Source organism: Erythranthe guttata, chromosome 10 (genome assembly GCF_056151865.1).
Source record: "Erythranthe guttata isolate IM_541 chromosome 10, IM_541, whole genome shotgun sequence".
Lineage (NCBI taxonomy): Eukaryota > Viridiplantae > Streptophyta > Magnoliopsida > Lamiales > Phrymaceae > Erythranthe > Erythranthe guttata.
This window is the reverse complement of record NC_142542.1, coordinates 9,837,367-9,856,816: the sequence shown is the minus strand read 5'-3', so window position 1 is coordinate 9,856,816 and position 19,450 is coordinate 9,837,367. Positions and strand designations below refer to the sequence as shown.

The 19,450-nt window shown below is 31.6% G+C and overlaps 1 protein-coding gene and 1 pseudogene across 1 annotated transcript; both read right to left on the bottom strand.

Moving 5' to 3' along the window:
• Nucleotides 1-3,713: 3,713 nt before the first annotated feature.
• Nucleotides 3,714-6,602, bottom strand: LOC148767488 (uncharacterized). Its single transcript, XM_088824641.1, has 8 exons — nucleotides 6,593-6,602; nucleotides 6,085-6,474; nucleotides 5,615-5,930; nucleotides 5,183-5,407; nucleotides 4,874-5,098; nucleotides 4,730-4,751; nucleotides 3,936-4,028; nucleotides 3,714-3,797 (listed from the first exon to the last, which is right to left on the bottom strand). Exons 1-8 carry the CDS (start codon nucleotides 6,600-6,602, stop codon nucleotides 3,714-3,716), a joined length of 1,365 nt encoding a protein of 454 aa, XP_088680767.1.
• A 6,467-nt stretch (nucleotides 6,603-13,069) lies between these two features.
• Nucleotides 13,070-13,522, bottom strand: LOC148767487 (3-hydroxy-3-methylglutaryl-coenzyme A reductase 1-like; annotated as a pseudogene).
• Nucleotides 13,523-19,450: the final 5,928 nt, after the last annotated feature.

The window sequence follows — 19,450 nt, the reverse complement described above, 5'->3', positions numbered from 1 at the left end:
TCTGATCTTATTTAGTGCATGAATCTAGCTAATTTATATTGCTATGTGTTATTGTTAGAATTGAATCGACAGATCGTTTTAATAATTAGAACAGGGATAGAAAAGCCTTCGAGTTGGTTTCACCGTATGAGTGTGTCAATTGCATGTATTATCGTAGACATATAGATAATACCTTAGGTAGCCGTTTACGAGACTCGTTATTAATATTTATTCATAATTGGTTTGCATAGACATATAGTGAATCGTTTATGAATAATAGACTCATAATACATGAGACAACGGGTTATGAGTAATTGAGCGTCTCGGGTTAATAATCAGGAATTGTAACATGCATGATAGAGGCTTAATTGGGTGATGAATTATCGCATAAGGAGAAGATAAAATCCTAGATCCATTTTTATGGATGTTTTCTGGTATTTATTTGCTTTAATAATTAGATTAGTTATTTAATTGATTAAATTTGACAATCTTGCGTAGGCTGGATAAAAATCATAATTGTTAGAATTTGGTACTTAGGATTAGGTAATTTGAGTATTCCATGTGGGATCGACATCCGACTCTCACGAGTCCACTTTTATTACTTGTTTGTGATACGTGCACTTGCGTGTTAGGTATTTAGCCCAACAAGCAAGCCCATTTTTTTATTAGTTCAAACCTACATAAAGGGGTTTATTAGTCCAAGCCCGTAAATTAATCTTATCTTATTACATCAAGACCAAAGAGGACGAATATACCTTTATCCACAAATAATACCCAAACACAAACAAATCCTATTTTTAATTTGTTCAAGACCAAAAAATCAAAAAAAAAAAAAAAAAAAAAAAAAACTCACGACTGCTACGGCCAGACCGCCGCAACGCCGACCAACGAGGCTTCCACCGCGCCGGCGACGACTAGCGACCCACCCACCGCACCACTACCAACAAGTCCTTTTTACTAAACTTTTGTTTGTAAATTCTAAAATATTAATCGAGCATCGATTTTTCATAAATATGCGTGGATGAATATTAATCTATGCTTATTTCTTGTTGGGTTGCAATACTTTAGCCGATTTTGGAAAAAAACATTGAGATTGAAATTGGTTTTTTTGCGTGTTTTCGTTGGCTTCCCAAATCGGTTTACCCATACCGATTTTGTACACGATATTCGGCGTCATAATGCCGATTTTTGTTAACCAAATCGGCGATACAACGTCGACTTTACAAGTAAAAATCGGTGTTGTAATGCCGATTTTTTATTTTTTTAATATTTTCTATTTTTTATTTGGTTTTGAATTCATTAAGGATAAAGCAGTATTTTTATGTTGGAGTTCTTGAACTAATAAAACAAGGGCTTGCATATATCGGCCGCCTAACAAATCCCTTACACTTGTTTGGATTGAGGGATTTGACAAGGAATTTTAAATCTCCACCCCTATTTTTTAGTTGTTTTTTGATCAATAGGGTGGATTTCAAATTACTCTAAATTCAAGTAATTTCAAATCACTTCCTCAAATCAAATCCCTCAATCCAAATGGACCCTAAAGGTATTAATGTCATTACGTATTCATTACATATTTTAGGGTAAATTACGGCTACCTTCTGATATAAGGTCAAATTACGAAACTCCCTCATTTTTGGGTAATTATAATCACCCCCTGAACTATGAATATTCTTACACGTCCACCCTTATGATGTCAAATTCAACAGAATCTTCTATATTTCGTGGAACGTTATCGGATTTGTACTCGTTTTGTGCAAAAATGCAGTTTCTGATACACCACAATCTGATATTTACAAGGCAAGAGACACATCTTATGATCATTTTATTTTAGAATATGGAGCTCAAATGGGGTAAAACATGTACAAACTAAAAAATATTTCATTTAACCGCCCTAGACACGGCCACGACCCGGGTTTGACCCGGACCCGCCCTGTTGACTATGGACCCGGACCCGACAAAGCACGAGGACCCGTCGGGTCCACCCTGATTTTGAGTGTAATAACACAAAAAATGGTGTGATTCAACACCATGAATATACTTACACGTCCACCCTTATGATGTCAAATTCAACAGAATCTTTTATATTTCGTGGAACGTTATCTGATCTGTACTCGTTTTGTGCATAAATGCAGTTTCTGATGCACCACATATTTACAAGCCAAGAGACTTATCTTATGATCATTTTATTTTAGAATATGGAGCTCGAATGGGGTAAAACGGGTACAAACTAAAAAATATTTCATTTAACCGCCCTAGACACGGCCACGGGCCGGGTTTGACCCAGACCCGCCCCGTTGACCATGGACCCGGACCCGACAAAGCACGGGTCGGTTTCGGGTCGAGACCCGACGGGTCTATCCGGCAGGGGGGCCCGAGGACCAGTCCACCCGGATTTTGAGTGTAATAACACAAAAAATGGTGTGGTTGGGTTTCGAACCCAGGTGGCCCGACTGGTTTAGTAAAGTACTAATCACTCAAGCAAAGTTAATTATTATTATATTTATCCTAACGCGATATATATATATATATATATATATATATATATATATATATATATAAAACACTGTAAAATGATTATAATAATTGTATAATTAATGTTTAATAAATTATTAATTGTCATGTACACTAGTATCTATCTATCTATATAATATACTAGTATTCACCCGTGCGATGCACGGGGCGGCATATTTTCAACTGGAAATACATGTCTGAAAAAAAAAATTACGCATATATAAATTATTACGCTCATTGAATTTAAATACAAAACGTGACCAGCAAAATATGTTTTAAGTATCATGTTCTTCATAGTTACATCATAAGAATAATATTAAATATTAGTATATCGTCAAAAATAAATCTTAAAGATAATAAGATTTTCACTGAGCATCCTAGGGACATGACTGAAAATAACATCGCACGGGAGAAATTATATAGAGAAGAAACACCTGCCAAAGAATAAGTTGTTAAAAAAAAAGACATGTTACATGAATAATTGATAAATATGAAAATATTTTCTACCTTCAAATTCGATGAAATACTTCCTTGTACACGATATTTCTAGTAACATTGGTGAGTTCACCCGAATCCGACTTGATGAATATCTTAATGCACCTCTGCTCGTAACTCTGGACAGTGCAACATATAGTTGATCATGGCTGAAGATATGCTTAGGAAGATACAAACCAACATGTGAAAGAGTTTGACCTTGGCTTTTATTGATCGTCATTGCAAAAGAAACAATCAACGGAAACTGTCTTCTCTGATCTGAAGTTAGATGGTATTAAAGTCATCCGAGGAATGAACACCATGTCACCGATATTTTTTCCGGAAAGAATTTTGCAACTCATAACGTGAATGCCAGTTCTAATAATTTGAAGTCTGGTTCCGTTACACAATCCTCTAGCTTGATCGATGTTTCTTATTAGCATAACGTGTGCACCAACCTTGAACTTCAACGCATGAGAACGAAGTCCGGAGCATCTTATTGTGTTGAGGAATTCAGTCGAATAAATTTATGTATTATCATCCATTGTTTGCTCGTCCCTACGCATACTATCTGAACTCAGGTACACCTTCTCCTCTCCTGGAAGGAGAGAGATTAAGTGATCGTTCACATACTCGATGCATTCATTAGTTGGTGCAAGAATTTCTCTCCCTTGAAAATAATCTGGATCATACATGTTACTCAACAAATCCGGGTAAACGAATTCCAGTAGGTCTCTGAATGGATCTTATGAATCACCAATCAACATGTCATCGGGAATCTCTATCGAAGCTTCACCATCATTTTGTTCCCCAACATCCTCATTACCAACCTTCAGTATCCAGTCTCCAAATTATTTTACCTCATCTACGATAGATGGAGAAGAGCATGACTGCAATCTCATGTTCTTAGTCAACTTCATGACACGACAGAAATTCCACAGGGGAGAGGAGTTTATCGTAGCATGTACTATGTCCTGCCTTGATGCTTTGAGCACAACTGGTAAAATTTGCCTAAAATCTCCTCTAAGAACACCCACCTTACCACCAAAGAGTTTGTCAACCTGTAATATTGACTTCATTGTCTTGTCAAGCGCTTCAAAATAGTATATATGCATCATAGGAGCCTCGTCCTATATAATAAGCTTTGCCCTTATGAGCAACTCCCCTGTGGACTTTGTTACGATATGCTGCAGGTGGAACTCTCGTGTACATTTATGGGTAGTTCGAATCGAGAATGAGCTGTTCTTCCACCGGGGAGCAATAACGATGCTATACCACTCGATGCAACGTTAATTACCATCTCTCCCTTAGAACGAACTGCAGCCGAAAGAGTTTACCATAGAGATGTTTTTCCCGTTCCACCATGGCCATATAGAAAGAACATTTCACCATGGTCATTGGATACAACATCCATGACTACATCATAAACCTTTGTTTGCTCGTTTGTAATTCAAGCAAGACACCGTTGAAGTTCCCTACCCATTTCAAACCGGTGGTAATCCAGTTCATCTGACACCAATATGTTTACGTATTGTGTCATCCGCTGAGAATTCGATTGGAACTGGCATGGGCGCGTAATTTCGCAGCCATTTACCATTGCTTTGCAATATTTTTTTCTATTTCGGTGAGAGTATAGTTCTTCAAGCTTTCATTCGATATATGTAAATTTTCAAAAAAAAATTGATAAATTATGTGCATTTAGTTCAAAACGTAAAGAGACAATATTAAAAGAATGAGTAATATTTAAAATCTAATTGAATACCGTGCTATACAAATTGCCGTACCTGGATTATTATGAAGACGTTGTAGTTTGTAAGCAATACCCTCCGCCAAATCCAACCAACAACTTTGTCAAACATGTTCGGGCCGACTTAAGCTATTGGAAAGAAGCATAACTACAAATAACCTTCTTATATAATCCCTCAGTGCCCAAGTATTCACTTCTATTATTGCATATATGTATTCTTTGTCGTCATCTAACAAACCCAACACATAACATGCATCCGTGAACGTAGGGTAGACGTTGTCAAAAACTTTTCTGATGTCCTCGTAGCACGTATATCCCATCTGAATGTTAAGTAGCAATCTAATGTAATAGTCTTCCCCCTTTCCAGGGGGAACATTCGCAAGCCTACCAATAGAAGATCATTGTTTCCTTGGCGCCCAAGTTCGAGAATCATCTTTATACACAAATTGTTGTGGAAAATTTTCGTACCTCGAGTCCCTAGCATGTGGATAGTTCTTCTTGGCTTCAAACCACGCTAGGAACATAGTTTGCTTGACAGATGGCCTATCCAGCACACTTTGTAATGACTGGTTTTCATTGAAGACAAGCGGCTCATGATCGGGGAGATGAAAGCTTAGCCAAATTACGGATGGGTCTCTGCAACGAATATCAAAATTAAACAACCTCCACATTGCCTCACATGTCGAAAGATATCTGCAGTCGTAGTACATCTTTATCGCATCACAAATCTCAACACCGCCATTTGTATTGCGTGTTTCATAAAATGCTGCCGTAACACGGTCATGCCCCTTGTTTACGTATTTGAACATGTATTTGATTGACTTATTATGGTTTCATAACTCGATATTAATGTGAGATCGGTATTTACTTAACAATATACGATTGTACGGGACTACAAACCCATTGTCAAGAGTAGTCTTCTTCTTCGAAACTGTTCTGCCATCTTCCATTCTCCTGTACACAGTAAAAACATGTGCATCTGATTCAATGCGCTGCACAAACGGCTTTGGAAATCGCTTCGTGCAAACTCGATCCTTCATACAGGGAGATTTCAAATTCGCCTGACCGCACGGTCCATGTATCATATACTTCTCCACCAACTGGTACATCTTTCGGTCATTTTCTTCGTCAGGATTTTCAGCACAAATGATCCTATCAATTTCTTCTAGGTTATTGGGCTTATCGCCTCGTTTCTGAAATTCAATTGTGCATACATCTGCATAGAAAATATAAACATTGGTATTAAAAAAATATGCATTAATTTAGTTAAGGAATCAATAAGTAGTTAAACTCACACATGAGCGAATACTTTAATTTATATGAATGTAGTAAATGTATAATTATAAACTGAGATCTAATTAAATACTTACATGCTATAATACGTCCGAATATACAACCCTTCTTGATTTTTGTCATCATACTATTGAGCTTCATCTTGAACACACGACAAAGAATGTCTGGCCGATCCTCCGGCCTGAGATTTGTATCTTTCAACACCCTTTGTATTTCTGGCCATTGAGGATTACATGTGATGACTATGAAGAGGGTTGGAAATCCAATCCAGTTACATATTTGAGGAGCATCAACGACGTTGTTAAACATATAACTTGGACCTGCGGTGAATGACCCTGGAATTATAATGCGTTGTCCAACTGATTTACCCTCAGTGTCTCCTTTAAAAATCTTTTCTTCGATACCCTTGTACATGTCAACCCTAAGTTGATCTTGATTGAACCTTACGAAATTCAACCTATGTGACTCTACCATCGAAAATCCATCAACACAGAACTGCTGAAATAACTTCTTGGAATGCAAAAGTAACAAATGTTATCCACGCCGTTTCTGGATTAGATATGCAAAGAACTCTTGCATGCTTACCTTCATCCATTTTCTATTATCAGTAAGCAAAGATTCTCACAAACTGATATCGTCTCGATAACCATCTTCACCGTAAGGAAATAGAAGAGGATACTGTAGAGGCAAGTAAAGAGGATGGAGCTCACTGATTCGTTGAAGCTTATTTGAGCGTGTCTCAACTACAATATCCCTAACACCCTCTTGTGTGTCAAAGTCCCCGACGATCAAGCCTGCTATTTCACTTGCGTTAGGAAGATTGTACGTCTTGCCATCAGTACTGCAACTCTTTAACAATCTAAGTTTTACTCATTGATGGCCATCATTGGAAAACCGATCTCGAAAAGCACGGTACGGTTGTGCAAGTACATTGTTACCATCAATCATATCTTTCAACGATGCAACGATGGTTGGGCCAAGATCATTAGATTGATTTCCGGACCTGCCAAACAAAAAAAATATAATTATAATTTGTAAGCTCTATACTCTTTAGAAACAGGAATATAATTCCCAAAATTTTACCTGACGACATCAATTCTATTATGAATCTCATTTTTTGTGTCAAAAATGTAAAGCTGAGCAAATTTAGGCCTAGTGCCTTCTTTCGGCAATAAACTGCCTAGTAGATGGTAATTTTGGACATGTAATAGAAATGTGTATGGACCAGATCCGTTATTAATAGATGTATGCACTTTTCCACAAGCGACGTGAAAGAAAACATCATATTATACGATTGTACATGCCCTTGGAAATGTTTGCTCCTTTGATCTGTTCCAAACACAAAATTATTAAGTGTAGGAGGTGCATCTTTTATTTTTGGGAGCTGGACTTTCCCGGACATACAACATAGGCCAAATTTGGGCCTGGATGTTTGTATGTGCTTGTCAATTCTTTCACCGTACCACATAATTGCACCGCAAAACGGACATTCATACGTCTGGTCTCCAAGATCTTTATAATCTATCCAAAATTAATTAAATGAGATTAGTTATTAAAAAAAGATAATGCAATGAATTTATATAATTAATAATGTAAAGATTAAAAGTTGTTAGATTAAAATAATATTTACCAATATCGTCAACTGCATCGTCACTATTCTCATCGTTGGAGACATATTCAGAATCTACATTTAAAAACAAAAAAATATCATTATAGTTGAAAAATATACTGACAATAACGCATAACAATGAGATACGTTATGAGATAATGACAAAGATAATTGCCTCCGTTGTCAGAAGAAATGTCTCTTACCGTCTGTAAATTCTCATCTACCAACATATAGGTACTGATTTCATATCCAACACACGTGTTACAGAGTCTATTGTTTTATGACTCCTTGACATCTTCTTTACATTCTGCACGGTACAACTAACAAAACAGTTAACATTCAACTTCTATCGAAATTAAAGAAAAAACTAATATATTGTCTACATGTATTGCACACTTAATCATTTAAACTCGGGCATAAAATTACTCACAAAAAAATAAGATCGCACCTTTTATTTTATTCATAATAGGATATTGTAACTTGGAATGGATCTTCACATGATGTAGATGCACCATTGTGATAGTACTCAACGTCATCTGTCGTAATAACAAAATAGCCTATTTATTATAAAATTCATTTATAATTATGTAGCGATAATTGTACAAAGATAACAGTATTAACGTCTAATATAAAATCGACACTACAATTAGTCCCCATTTAATTAATGCCGCTCGTTTTAATAGAAAAAAAAAAGTTAAAAAAAAACCACTTGATATAATACCTTTCTTCTTCTTCTTCAATTTTTCTATATATGTTGGAAATATTTTTTTTCGTACAGTATTGACAGCATCTGTGCAAGGACATTGGGAGAATATTATTTAGTTAGTTATGACCTATACGAAATAATGACAACAAATTAAAAAAAAAGCTATATGATTGAGTAGTTTGTGATATTAGTATTTAAAGTTAAATTTAATTACTAACCAATTGAACGATAGATTGTAATGTAACTCGATTGTGTTTGATCCATGTTCACTCGATTTGAAGCATCACCTAGAAATTTTGTGTGTTTAGGAATAATACCTTTAGCCTTTTCTTTTGCAACATGTTCTAAAGATGAGTGTTGTATACTGTGGAATATACATAAAAATCGTGGATATTAATTATATGTGGATATATATATATATATATATATATATATATATATATATATATATATATATATATATATATATATATATATATATAAATTCATTATATAAATTTAGTTATAATTAGATATTTATACTTGTAGTTCAAAAAATATTTTTAATCTTATAATATGGAGAAGATGTAAATATTCATTAAGATCATTCAATAAGATTTCATACATGCGTACTATATAATATATATTAATAAATACGGAATACCCTTATATAGTTAAATGGCTAACCATTGGATATGTCGGTTAGAACGCAGTTATCACGCCTTCGATCAAGATTAATTCCCTAGAAGGTGCCACCAAGCAATTTCTTTTGTTCAGTAACGATTCATTTACCTCGTTTACTTGCAACTTGTTCAATCATTATTTCTTTTCATTTTCCTTTGTCAATACAACCTACACATTAATATTGATAAATAATTATAATATAGTATAGCGTATATAATAATAAATATTAACACTAAACATTCATTAACTACAAAATAGGTATGTATATATAATTGTTAATTTAAAAAAAAAAGTTATTGAGATTTTGTATATGACGTACTATTGTTAGACATGTATTCCAGGCAGTGGTTCTCTTTCATCTGAGTTCCTTCCTTCTACAGTCAACGGGTAGGACTTTGGAAAACCTGCAATTTTTTTTTATGGTTGTAATGTTTTCATAATTATTTGTTGTAGTTTTATATCTGGAAGATATATATATATATATATATATATATATATATATATATATATATATATATATAACGTTTTTTGATAACTTACGTTGGTTCATACTAGTAGGAGACCTAGTGTTGTGAACGTAATCCTGTGGCCATGACCTTGCATCCCTTTTAATAATTGTTTCTACTGATAGATGTGAAGCTATAAATAAAAAAAAAAAACCGATAATACAAACAATAATATTTACATTTACAACGCGAATATGTAGCTTACCAATAGGTACATCGTATAATATAGATTTTTCAGGGGAAGAAGACGTCTTTCGTTATTGTCCATATGTAAATGTAAATACTATGCACATAAACGTGCGAAAACTAAATTGCACAATTAGAAGTGTGTATAACTGTTTATAATAAATATAATTAAAAATAATCAATGTTTTCATCACCAAAAAAAATGTATATTGTGTCTTAGAAGCGGAAAAAAGAATAATATGATTGTAATCATATGCATAGAAAATTGTGTGACTTTCATATAAAAAAAACTTTTCATATAAATTGTTAAATCATTTATAAGAGGTATGTATATAAATACATAGATCTTATATGAATAAGATATACTCGCCTTCAATTTTTTATATGTAAATAAATATAATAAAATTGTATGCGTAACATAAACATACATTGAAACAAATACGAATAAAATTATATAAACGTTCCACAAGATACATAATTTGGACTACCGTGTAATAGCATTAATATATGTAGAAAATTAAAAGTAGATATGTGATTTAGAGAGCCTAATGAAAGATGAAGAGATGATTACAAAACATGATCTATATATGTGATTTAATAACAATACATGAGAAATAACTAATAATTACATGTACTCGTTCGGTAATACTATACTCGAATACTATAAAATAAATGAAAAAAAAAACAAAGTTAAATACAAAATATCCATCTTATATGTCACGTTTCGTAATGCGTGGCTCGGATTGTAAGAATACAATTATACTCAACATTCAGAAAAAGAGAACGATGGCTAAATGATGATTAGATGGGATAATATTATTTTTCTGCACTTTAGACTACTACTGAAATAAATCGTGTATATATAAGATGGTGAGAATTAATTGTTCAAAAATTATAGTAATTGGTTGCTAATTTAATGGTTGATTTGAAAAAATGCAATGAATAATTAATTGCATTTTTTCAATTTTGCCCTTTCTCACTCATACTTAACTAAAATATTATTATTTAAAGATCAATTAATGGCATGGGCATTTTAGTGATTTCCTATACTTTTTGCTATTATCTATGCATATTTATTGAGTTTCTTAATATGTGTGCAACTAACAAAAGTGACAACTATTGACGGAAGGAGGGAGTATTTTCTTGCAATAAATACTCACATTCCATTTAATGAAACATAATTAACTAATTTTCAATAATTAATAGCAATTTTATATTAAAATAGATTTAATATCCGATTTAAAATTGAGTATATATTGGTTATAATAGTTGATGGTTAGTAAATTATAGTAATAATCCCTAAATTATAGTAAATGTTACCAAAAAAAAAACCGGACTCATATATTAATGCCTAAAGTAGAGTAAATGTGAATAATGTCCCTTTTACATATATAATTATTTTCCAACTAATACCTAAATTATAGTAAATATGGATGTTATAGTAAAGGAAAAAACATATATATATATATATATATCTACATATATAAACATGGACATGCAATATTGGAATATATATATATATATATATATATATATATATATATATATATATATATATATATATATATATATATATATATATCGATTATTATATGTGTAATAAACTAAAAAAACGTGTAACAAAAATATATGTTGCTCAAATTGACATTTTTTGAATGTACATAATCATTCATTGTTTTGTTATCATGGTAATCTATTAATTCTTTTATTAATATATATCAATAAAAATATATCCATTTTAAAATTTGTCCTAATTCCCATATCTAAAATATATTCATCTAATAAGTCCTTCACATATATCCAATTAAATATAATTTTATACATAATTTTACACTTGGATATATTATGGGTTTTGTATTAAAATTAAAAAGATAGTGTATACAATATTTTGTAACGATAAATATTAACCTAATATGGTCTTTGATGCATATAACATTAGCTGTATAAATTACCAAAACAATGCATATCTATAACATTTGTTATTTAGATATTGCTAAATTTTTTGCCCAATTTTGTGGCTCTTTGTGTAATATATTATAATTGCTTTATCGTTTCTATATCTTTATTTAGTTTATCATATGGGTAGTCGTTTCCGTGTGGATGCATACAATTATGTTACTGGAGTGCAATGCTCTTTCAGCCATAACATGGCTAGTATATACATTTGATTTAAGTAAATTTTTATATTTGTAGAAATTACAAATGATAGATAAACATAATAAAGGAAATCGAAATTATTTATAAATCGATGCAACTTATATTAATAATAATAAATCTTACAAAACTATGTCCAACCCTTCGTCAACAGCAAATACATTTTTCCACGTTTTTGTCGCGAAGATACACCAACTTGAAAATGATTTCCGTCCTCGTAGCGAAGATTGATAGTAGACAATCCTGTCAACCGAGAAGCTTCAACAAAAGCATTCCTCAAAGGCTGCATATAGAATTGAATGGCGAAATCAAATACAAATAAAGCAATAATTCATTGTTATACTACAAAAGGGACTATAATGAAGATACCAATGCAATTCTTTTTGAAGAATTCTCTCCATATCTCCGGAAAAAAAAATGTATGTGGAAAAGTTGAAGAAAGTGAATGTGTTAAATGGTAATTTAAAGGAGAGTTAGGGAATATAATAAAGATAATAAATAAAGTAATTAATGTAAAATGATATAATTACCTATTTTATCTAAATTAATTTAAAATAATAATATGTGAAAATAAGGAAAATATAATAAAGCTCATATGTTTTTTTAAAGGGGCTCTTTGAGGAAACCCCCTCATTATTTTTTTAATGGAGGGAGGACCAAAATATTTTTCTCCATTTGAGAAAAACCCACACCCTTTTCCAGCCATTATGTTTCCCAGCTTTACCCCTGTCCGCCACATCATCACAGGGTCACGGGCTCAGCGATTTTTTATTTTTTTTCCCGTTTTTTTCCCCTTATTTTATGTATCAGATTCCTTAATCGACTTTGAAGCATAGTCGATTAGCCTTAATCGACTATGCTTCATAGTTGATTAAGGAAATTCTTTAATTTTTTTAATTTTTTTTTTTTTTTAAATTTTCTTTTCTATATCAGGTATATTAATCGACTACGATGAAGCATAATCGATTAAGAATCTGCTACTAAACATAACAAATCACAACTGCAAAAAAATGCAAAATCATCTATATTTTACAAAAAACAAAAAATATACAAACATTATAATTGATTTATACATTTGGAATCAATAAACAAAAAATCCAAAAATAAATAAAAAAAATGGAGTCGATCAACCTTAATTGACTGCCAGAACATAGTCGATTAGCTTAATCGACTATTGAACATGTACATAGTCGATTAAGGTTTCAGCATGCGCGAAATTCTCTACACGCGCTGTCCTCCGTCCGATGCACAAAAAAACTCAAAATCAGCCTCCCATCGTCACCACACCACCCAGAGCTCCTGCCATGGCGGAACTCGTAAGCTTCTTAAGCATGTTCAGCTCCACCAATGAAGCAACGTCAGTCTTGAGCACCTTCTTCACAATCTCCTCCTTGATGATGGCATAGATGGCCTTGCAACCTCTGTTTGTTCTTGCTACCAGGCAACCCTCCGTCGTGGCCATAGGAACCGAGTAATCCTCTCCATCCAACAATAGCGGTCCTGCGATCCCTACCGGAATCTGCATGTAACCCACGGGCATTTCACAACATTGTCCCAGTATGGCCTCGTAATTGAAGCCTTCTAGGGGCAATCCAATGAGGGATTTGCCGGTGATGCGCTGCAAGGCCTCTCGGCGGATGCCGGCGGTAACCTCCGAGCTTCGATTCTAGGGCATCAACCTCCTTGAGCATCAACCTGTCGTAATCGTTAATTTCGTCTTAATCCATATGATCTTCTTCATCGGAAGAACGGGGAATAATGAGAACGAAGAAGCCGAGGAGATAGATGAAGGAGGCAACGAAGGTGACGATGGCGGCGATCTCAAAGAGGCCTTGACGGAGTCGGAATCCTTGGGCAGACGGTGTTGGTCAAGGGAGGCACCTTTCATCAATCTGGCGGCGGTAGCGGTGGACGACGGGGAAGAGGTAGTGGTGGTGGTGAGGGGCAAAGATGGTGAATTTCGGAGAGAGAGGAATTGGGTCAGTGGAGCGTGAGGAAAAATGAGAGAGAAATTAGAGTTTCAAATAATACATTGACAATTAAGGGTAGATTTGGAATTATAAAAATAACATTTAGTGGAATACTAACTAAGGGGATTTTCTCTAATTATTTTTGGGAGGAGGTTTTCCGTAACTACATTTCCTAAATGAGGGGGTCTTGCTAATAATCCTTTTTTTCAAATCAATAACCAATCAAATCATTTGTGAAATTATTAAAATTGCATTTAAGTCCTAAGTTTTTTTAATCTATATATTTATTGTTTATAAAAAACAAATTTATTAACCAATAAAAATACATTATTTTGACATATGGGAGTGATAAAATTTGAAAACCAACAATGTGGAATTATTTCATTAATAATATGGGTGATTCTTGTATGTGGGTTTTTTTTGCAATTGATATAATATTGTGCATAAAATTTACTCAATTGTGAAATTATAAAAATTGCAATTGAGTCCTACATTTTTTAAATCAAAATATTGTTTATAACAAAAAAAAACTCATGAACCAATAAAAATACATTATTTTGACATGTAGGAGAGATAAAATTTCAAAATCAATAATGTGAAATTAATTAATTAATAATATAGATAATTACGATAATTGGGGTTTTTTTGCAATTAATATAATATTGTGTATAAAATTTAATTAACCCAAAAAACGAATTAACGTATTTATTATGAAAAATGGGATTAAAAAAGGAAATTCAATAACCAATAAAAAGACACTATTTTGACATGTAGGAGAGATAAAATTTAAAAATTAATTATGTGAAATCAATTACATAATAATATAGTGATTATGGTAAGTGGGGTTATTTTAAAATTAATAAGAAAAATGTGGACTCAATCTCCTCAAGTGGATAAATTTTATTGTGTATCTTAGTTTTATATATAATATATAATATATAATATATATAAATTGAAACCCTCATGGTCTAGAATTAGGCCATGCGCTCATCCATGTCACCATCCATTTATGCATCTTAATCATGCTCCATGTGTCACTACATATTACATATATAATGTCTATTTAATTATAACTTTCCATAATGAGATATTGGAATATATTAAATATATGAGTATATATATTTCCGTAAATATATAATATATAAATGACATTTTTTATGAAAATTACATATTTCCGTAATATTATATAGATTACTATGGTAATCATTAATTATGTCATTTAATAATTATTAAAACAAATTAATCATAATTAGTTTAAAAACTAATTAAGCCTAATTGATATATATATATATATATATATATATATATATATATATATATATATATATTTGTATGGTTTTCCGTTTAATATTTACCAATTTCCTTTATCTTTCATACTTAATTGTTCATTTTATTTTTTTATTAGATGTTCGAATCAGGTCGTTTGCGGAAAGAGTTATCTGCCGAAATTTATGAAGGAATGCAAGATGTGGTACTACAAGGAGACATGAAAAATTCTGATATCGAAAAACGCATCAAATCGCCTTCTTCGTTTTTGGGGAATAATGTGAATGTTTTACATTTTTTCACATTGTTTTTGTATTCCAATTTATGGGAAAACAAAATAACACCGATATTAAATATGCTTGTTTACTCGGTACTTTTATAGATCTAGTGATAGCAAGGTATGTGTCATATGCGGCGACGTTGGCTTCAAAGTAGGCTTGCGTAGTTGTATACATTGCAAGGATATGATCCACATATATTGTATGGACGGAATGTGGAAAAAATTAGTTTTAATAGTCAATCTGAATATTATACACGTGATGATTGTAACTACATTGGTGAGGTACAAGAGATTGATGTTAATAAAGTTGAGCATGTCCCGTTTCATCAAAGTTTTGTTATATTTTTTAATTTTATATTTTTTGCGTTTGTATTTGTCTTTTATACATATGATTTAGCGTACTTCAACTTCTAAGTTTTTATTTTCATTTTTTTGTGGTTTTGTAGATACGGACGGATTCAATCCATGCGTCGTATGCGGTGAGGTTGGTTTAAAGAAATTTCTAAAGTCGTGTGGATTGCGAGGAGTTCAGGCATATTTTTTGTGTATCTAACTTTGATACAATAGATTGGAACGACTCTACCTTATCTTCTTGGTGGTAGTGTGAGTGTATCAAACGAGTTAGACCCCAATGATGAACTCCTTGATGTTATACATATATGAGTCATATGTTGTAATACATATGAATTAATAATTTCAATAAAATAGATATGATTTATGTTCTTATTTATTTTACAATCATCATATTATTAAATTTAAGTTCTTATTTATTTTACTATGTATTTCCTGTAATCAAATTTAAGTCATATTATTATTAATTTTTTTCGATTATTGATAAAAACAAGACAGCACAAACTTATTTTATATCCAAATTAAGAACATAACTATGTTTTTTAATTGCATTAATGACACATAATTTTGTAAAAATTATAATACAACCCCTATATAGTATTGCTAATTCAAAGAAAAGGCCCATGTAGCAGAACTGTATTTAGTTTTGCTTCATAGGTCTTAATTTGTATTTAGAGAATATTGTAATATTGTAATTTTGTATTTAGCAGAACTGCATTTCGATTTTTCTTTGGTATTTCGTATTTAGAGACACAATATATTTTTCTATTTGAGACAATATCCTTAATACTTTTGCATACAGCTTATTCAATAAAGTTACTTATGTTTTTTAATGCGGCAAACGGATTTATTCATTTATGCCAAATGAATTATGCATATTAATAAAATTATTTATATTTGAACATTAACTGCGTTGTTGTCTATCAAACATGTATACTTCATAACGTTATAGCGTTATACAGATCTGAGTAAATTTTAAAGTATAAATACATTTTTCTTTTATGTTTGCCCTTTTCGTTGCATTCCGTTACAAAGATTATGAGTTGCCATACGAAAGAGAGTACCCACATATATAACATTGTTATATTTACGTAAATATTTGTAAGCATAAATATAATAATCTATGTTATATTCTACGATCTACATACTATATTGTATGAAACATTCACGTATAATCAGATTAATCACCCATGTGTTAATATATTTTAAAATAAAAAGAATGAATTAATACACATGATTAGTAACTAATAAAAATACCGGTGAAAATGTTTTTTATAATTACATGTATTAAATTAACAATAATAAATTATTATACCATCTTTAATAACCAACTTATTCACGCCTAAATGACTTTTCAATATGGAAAGTAAATATTTTATATTCTATTAAAACCTATTAATATTTATGCTCTTTAATATCACATTGTGTTTATGGTAATAATCTCCGATATTTTAATTCACATATACATTATTTAAGGCAAATATATTAATGTACTATATAAAATTTTTAGCCTTTTTGTATTAACTTTGACATTAATTATGAAATTCGTGGACTATAATAATTAAATATTGATATGAATGCAGTGTGTATATTTTCTAAATTTATTTTAGGGTAAATTCCACTTTACCCCCTCGTACTCTGCCCGAGAATCACTTTACCCCCTCGTACTCTCAATTTCACCGATTTACCCCCTTGTACTTGTACAATTTCCCAATATAGCCCTTTCAATCATTTTTTGTCAATTTTGACTCTGACGCCGTTTGGTCAACTCTGTAAATTACAAAATTGCCACTGCCTATAACGGCGTCGTTTCTCCTCCGTCAATATTGTCATTTCTACTTCTCCCACCACTTCCCCTTCCAAGATATCGCCAAATTGAACACCTAACTTAGTAAAAATCAAGACCCAAAAATTGATCGATTCCACCCAGTGCAAAGAAAAAAACATATGAATATGTGAAACTTTCTCTTTTCTAATCTCGAGAGTCGAAATCGAAAAAAATCAATATTTACGTCAATATTTTGACTCTTAACCAAATGGCGTCAGAGTCAAAATCGAAAAAAGTTGACAAAGAGGGTTGTATTGGGAAATTGTAAAGTACAAGGGGGTAAATCGACGAAATTAAGAGTACGAGGAGGTAAAGTGGTTCTTGGGCAGAGTACAAGGGGGTAAAGTGGAATTTACCCTTTATTTTAAATACTCATATATTTTGAAATACTTTGATTATTAATTTATGTAAGGTTAACTTAAATCAATATATTTTTAAAATATTACCATATACCAGTTATTCATAGATTACCGCTCATTTTAAAATTTGAATTTTTAATTTTTAATCTACTTTCCAAATTACGCTTACAATCCATACTATATAATCTACCCAACTCAATGTTATTTTGAATACTCAAGCCACATACTTCAAATTGTTTTACGAAAATGTTTTCACTTCATAATTATTGATTTTATATTTTTTAATCGTTCTTTCACTCCACATTTATCTATGCAGAATATTGTACGGATTTTAGTACCCCCCCCCCCCCTTTTAATATTACAATCCCGAATCCAATTTCGTTCGACGGAAAAATGGAAGTTGAACTAACATTATGCGTACATTACAACAACCATTTAGATCGCACTTTGGATCCATGTATGTGTATTTCATGCAGAGAATCTATCAAAGTCGAACTGTGCACGGGGCCATGTTTTATATGTGGTGTAGTTGAAACAGAAGATTACAAAACTTTTTTCAATTGTGGGTTGTGTGAATGTGTGTTTACACATTATATGTGTATACCGTCGAATGGACGTCGGCACCTCGGTTGTGTATGAAGGTGTGGTCAATGCAATTGCTCTTTCAACATGACGATGTATCAACCATTTTCTAAAGAAAATGAATTTCATTTTGATGACGATGTAACTAACATTAATGCCTCATTCATCTACTTTCAGAGAAAGTTTACGTTCAAAGATCTCCAACAAAAGGTAAAATCATTTCTTAATGTGAAGTTTTCATTAAATGTTATTATAAACTTATCATTATATTTAATCTAATTTTTTCATTTGCATATGTTGTGTAGTATATACAAAAATATTTCGCTAAGAATCATGGGTTGATTGGCAAAAACTACATCGATGTTGAGTTTCACGGTAGTACAACGAGGAATATTATAATACGTACAACAAGAAGACGTAAAATACCTAATGTCTACCTCACTATTGGTTGGAAATCGTTTTGTTCATCTAATAATATGGTTATTGGGAATACATATTCGTTTGCGTTTGACAGTACAAGAAATGTAATTATTGTTGCGCATGTCGATTAGATTATTATGATTATTATGTTTTATCTTTAAATCATATTATCAATAAATTAATTACTTATTAAAAAATATTCCGTACCAATATTTTTTTTAATAATCGTCACTTTTATATAGTTTTTTTTAATGAATATTCAATCAAATTGTGCAGTTATATAAAATTATTATTACAAAATAATCCCTGTATACTATTAATATTAATACAAAACAATCCATGTATATTATTATTATTATTATTATTAACAAAAAACCCACGTGTCCTAAAATTAATTATATAGGAATTTTCATATATTTTTCTTAATCATAAAATTCAAATATATATTATTTAGGTTATTAACTGATTAAATTAATTAATTAATGAGTTATACATAAATTTCCTTATTTAATACACTTTAGTATTTTTTTGCTACGTATAGAATTCATGTAATTATGCCACAT

Bases quoted from the DNA above. Each gene is read 5' to 3' on its own strand.
- LOC148767488 (XM_088824641.1), bottom strand. The intron at 5,931-6,084 runs GTAAGTATTTAA...TTTTCTATGCAG, and splicing joins ATTCGGACGTATTATAGCAT to ATGTATGCACAATTGAATTT. The intron at 4,029-4,729 runs GTATTCAATTAG...TCAATATTACAG, and splicing joins ACGGCAATTTGTATAGCACG to GTTGACAAACTCTTTGGTGG.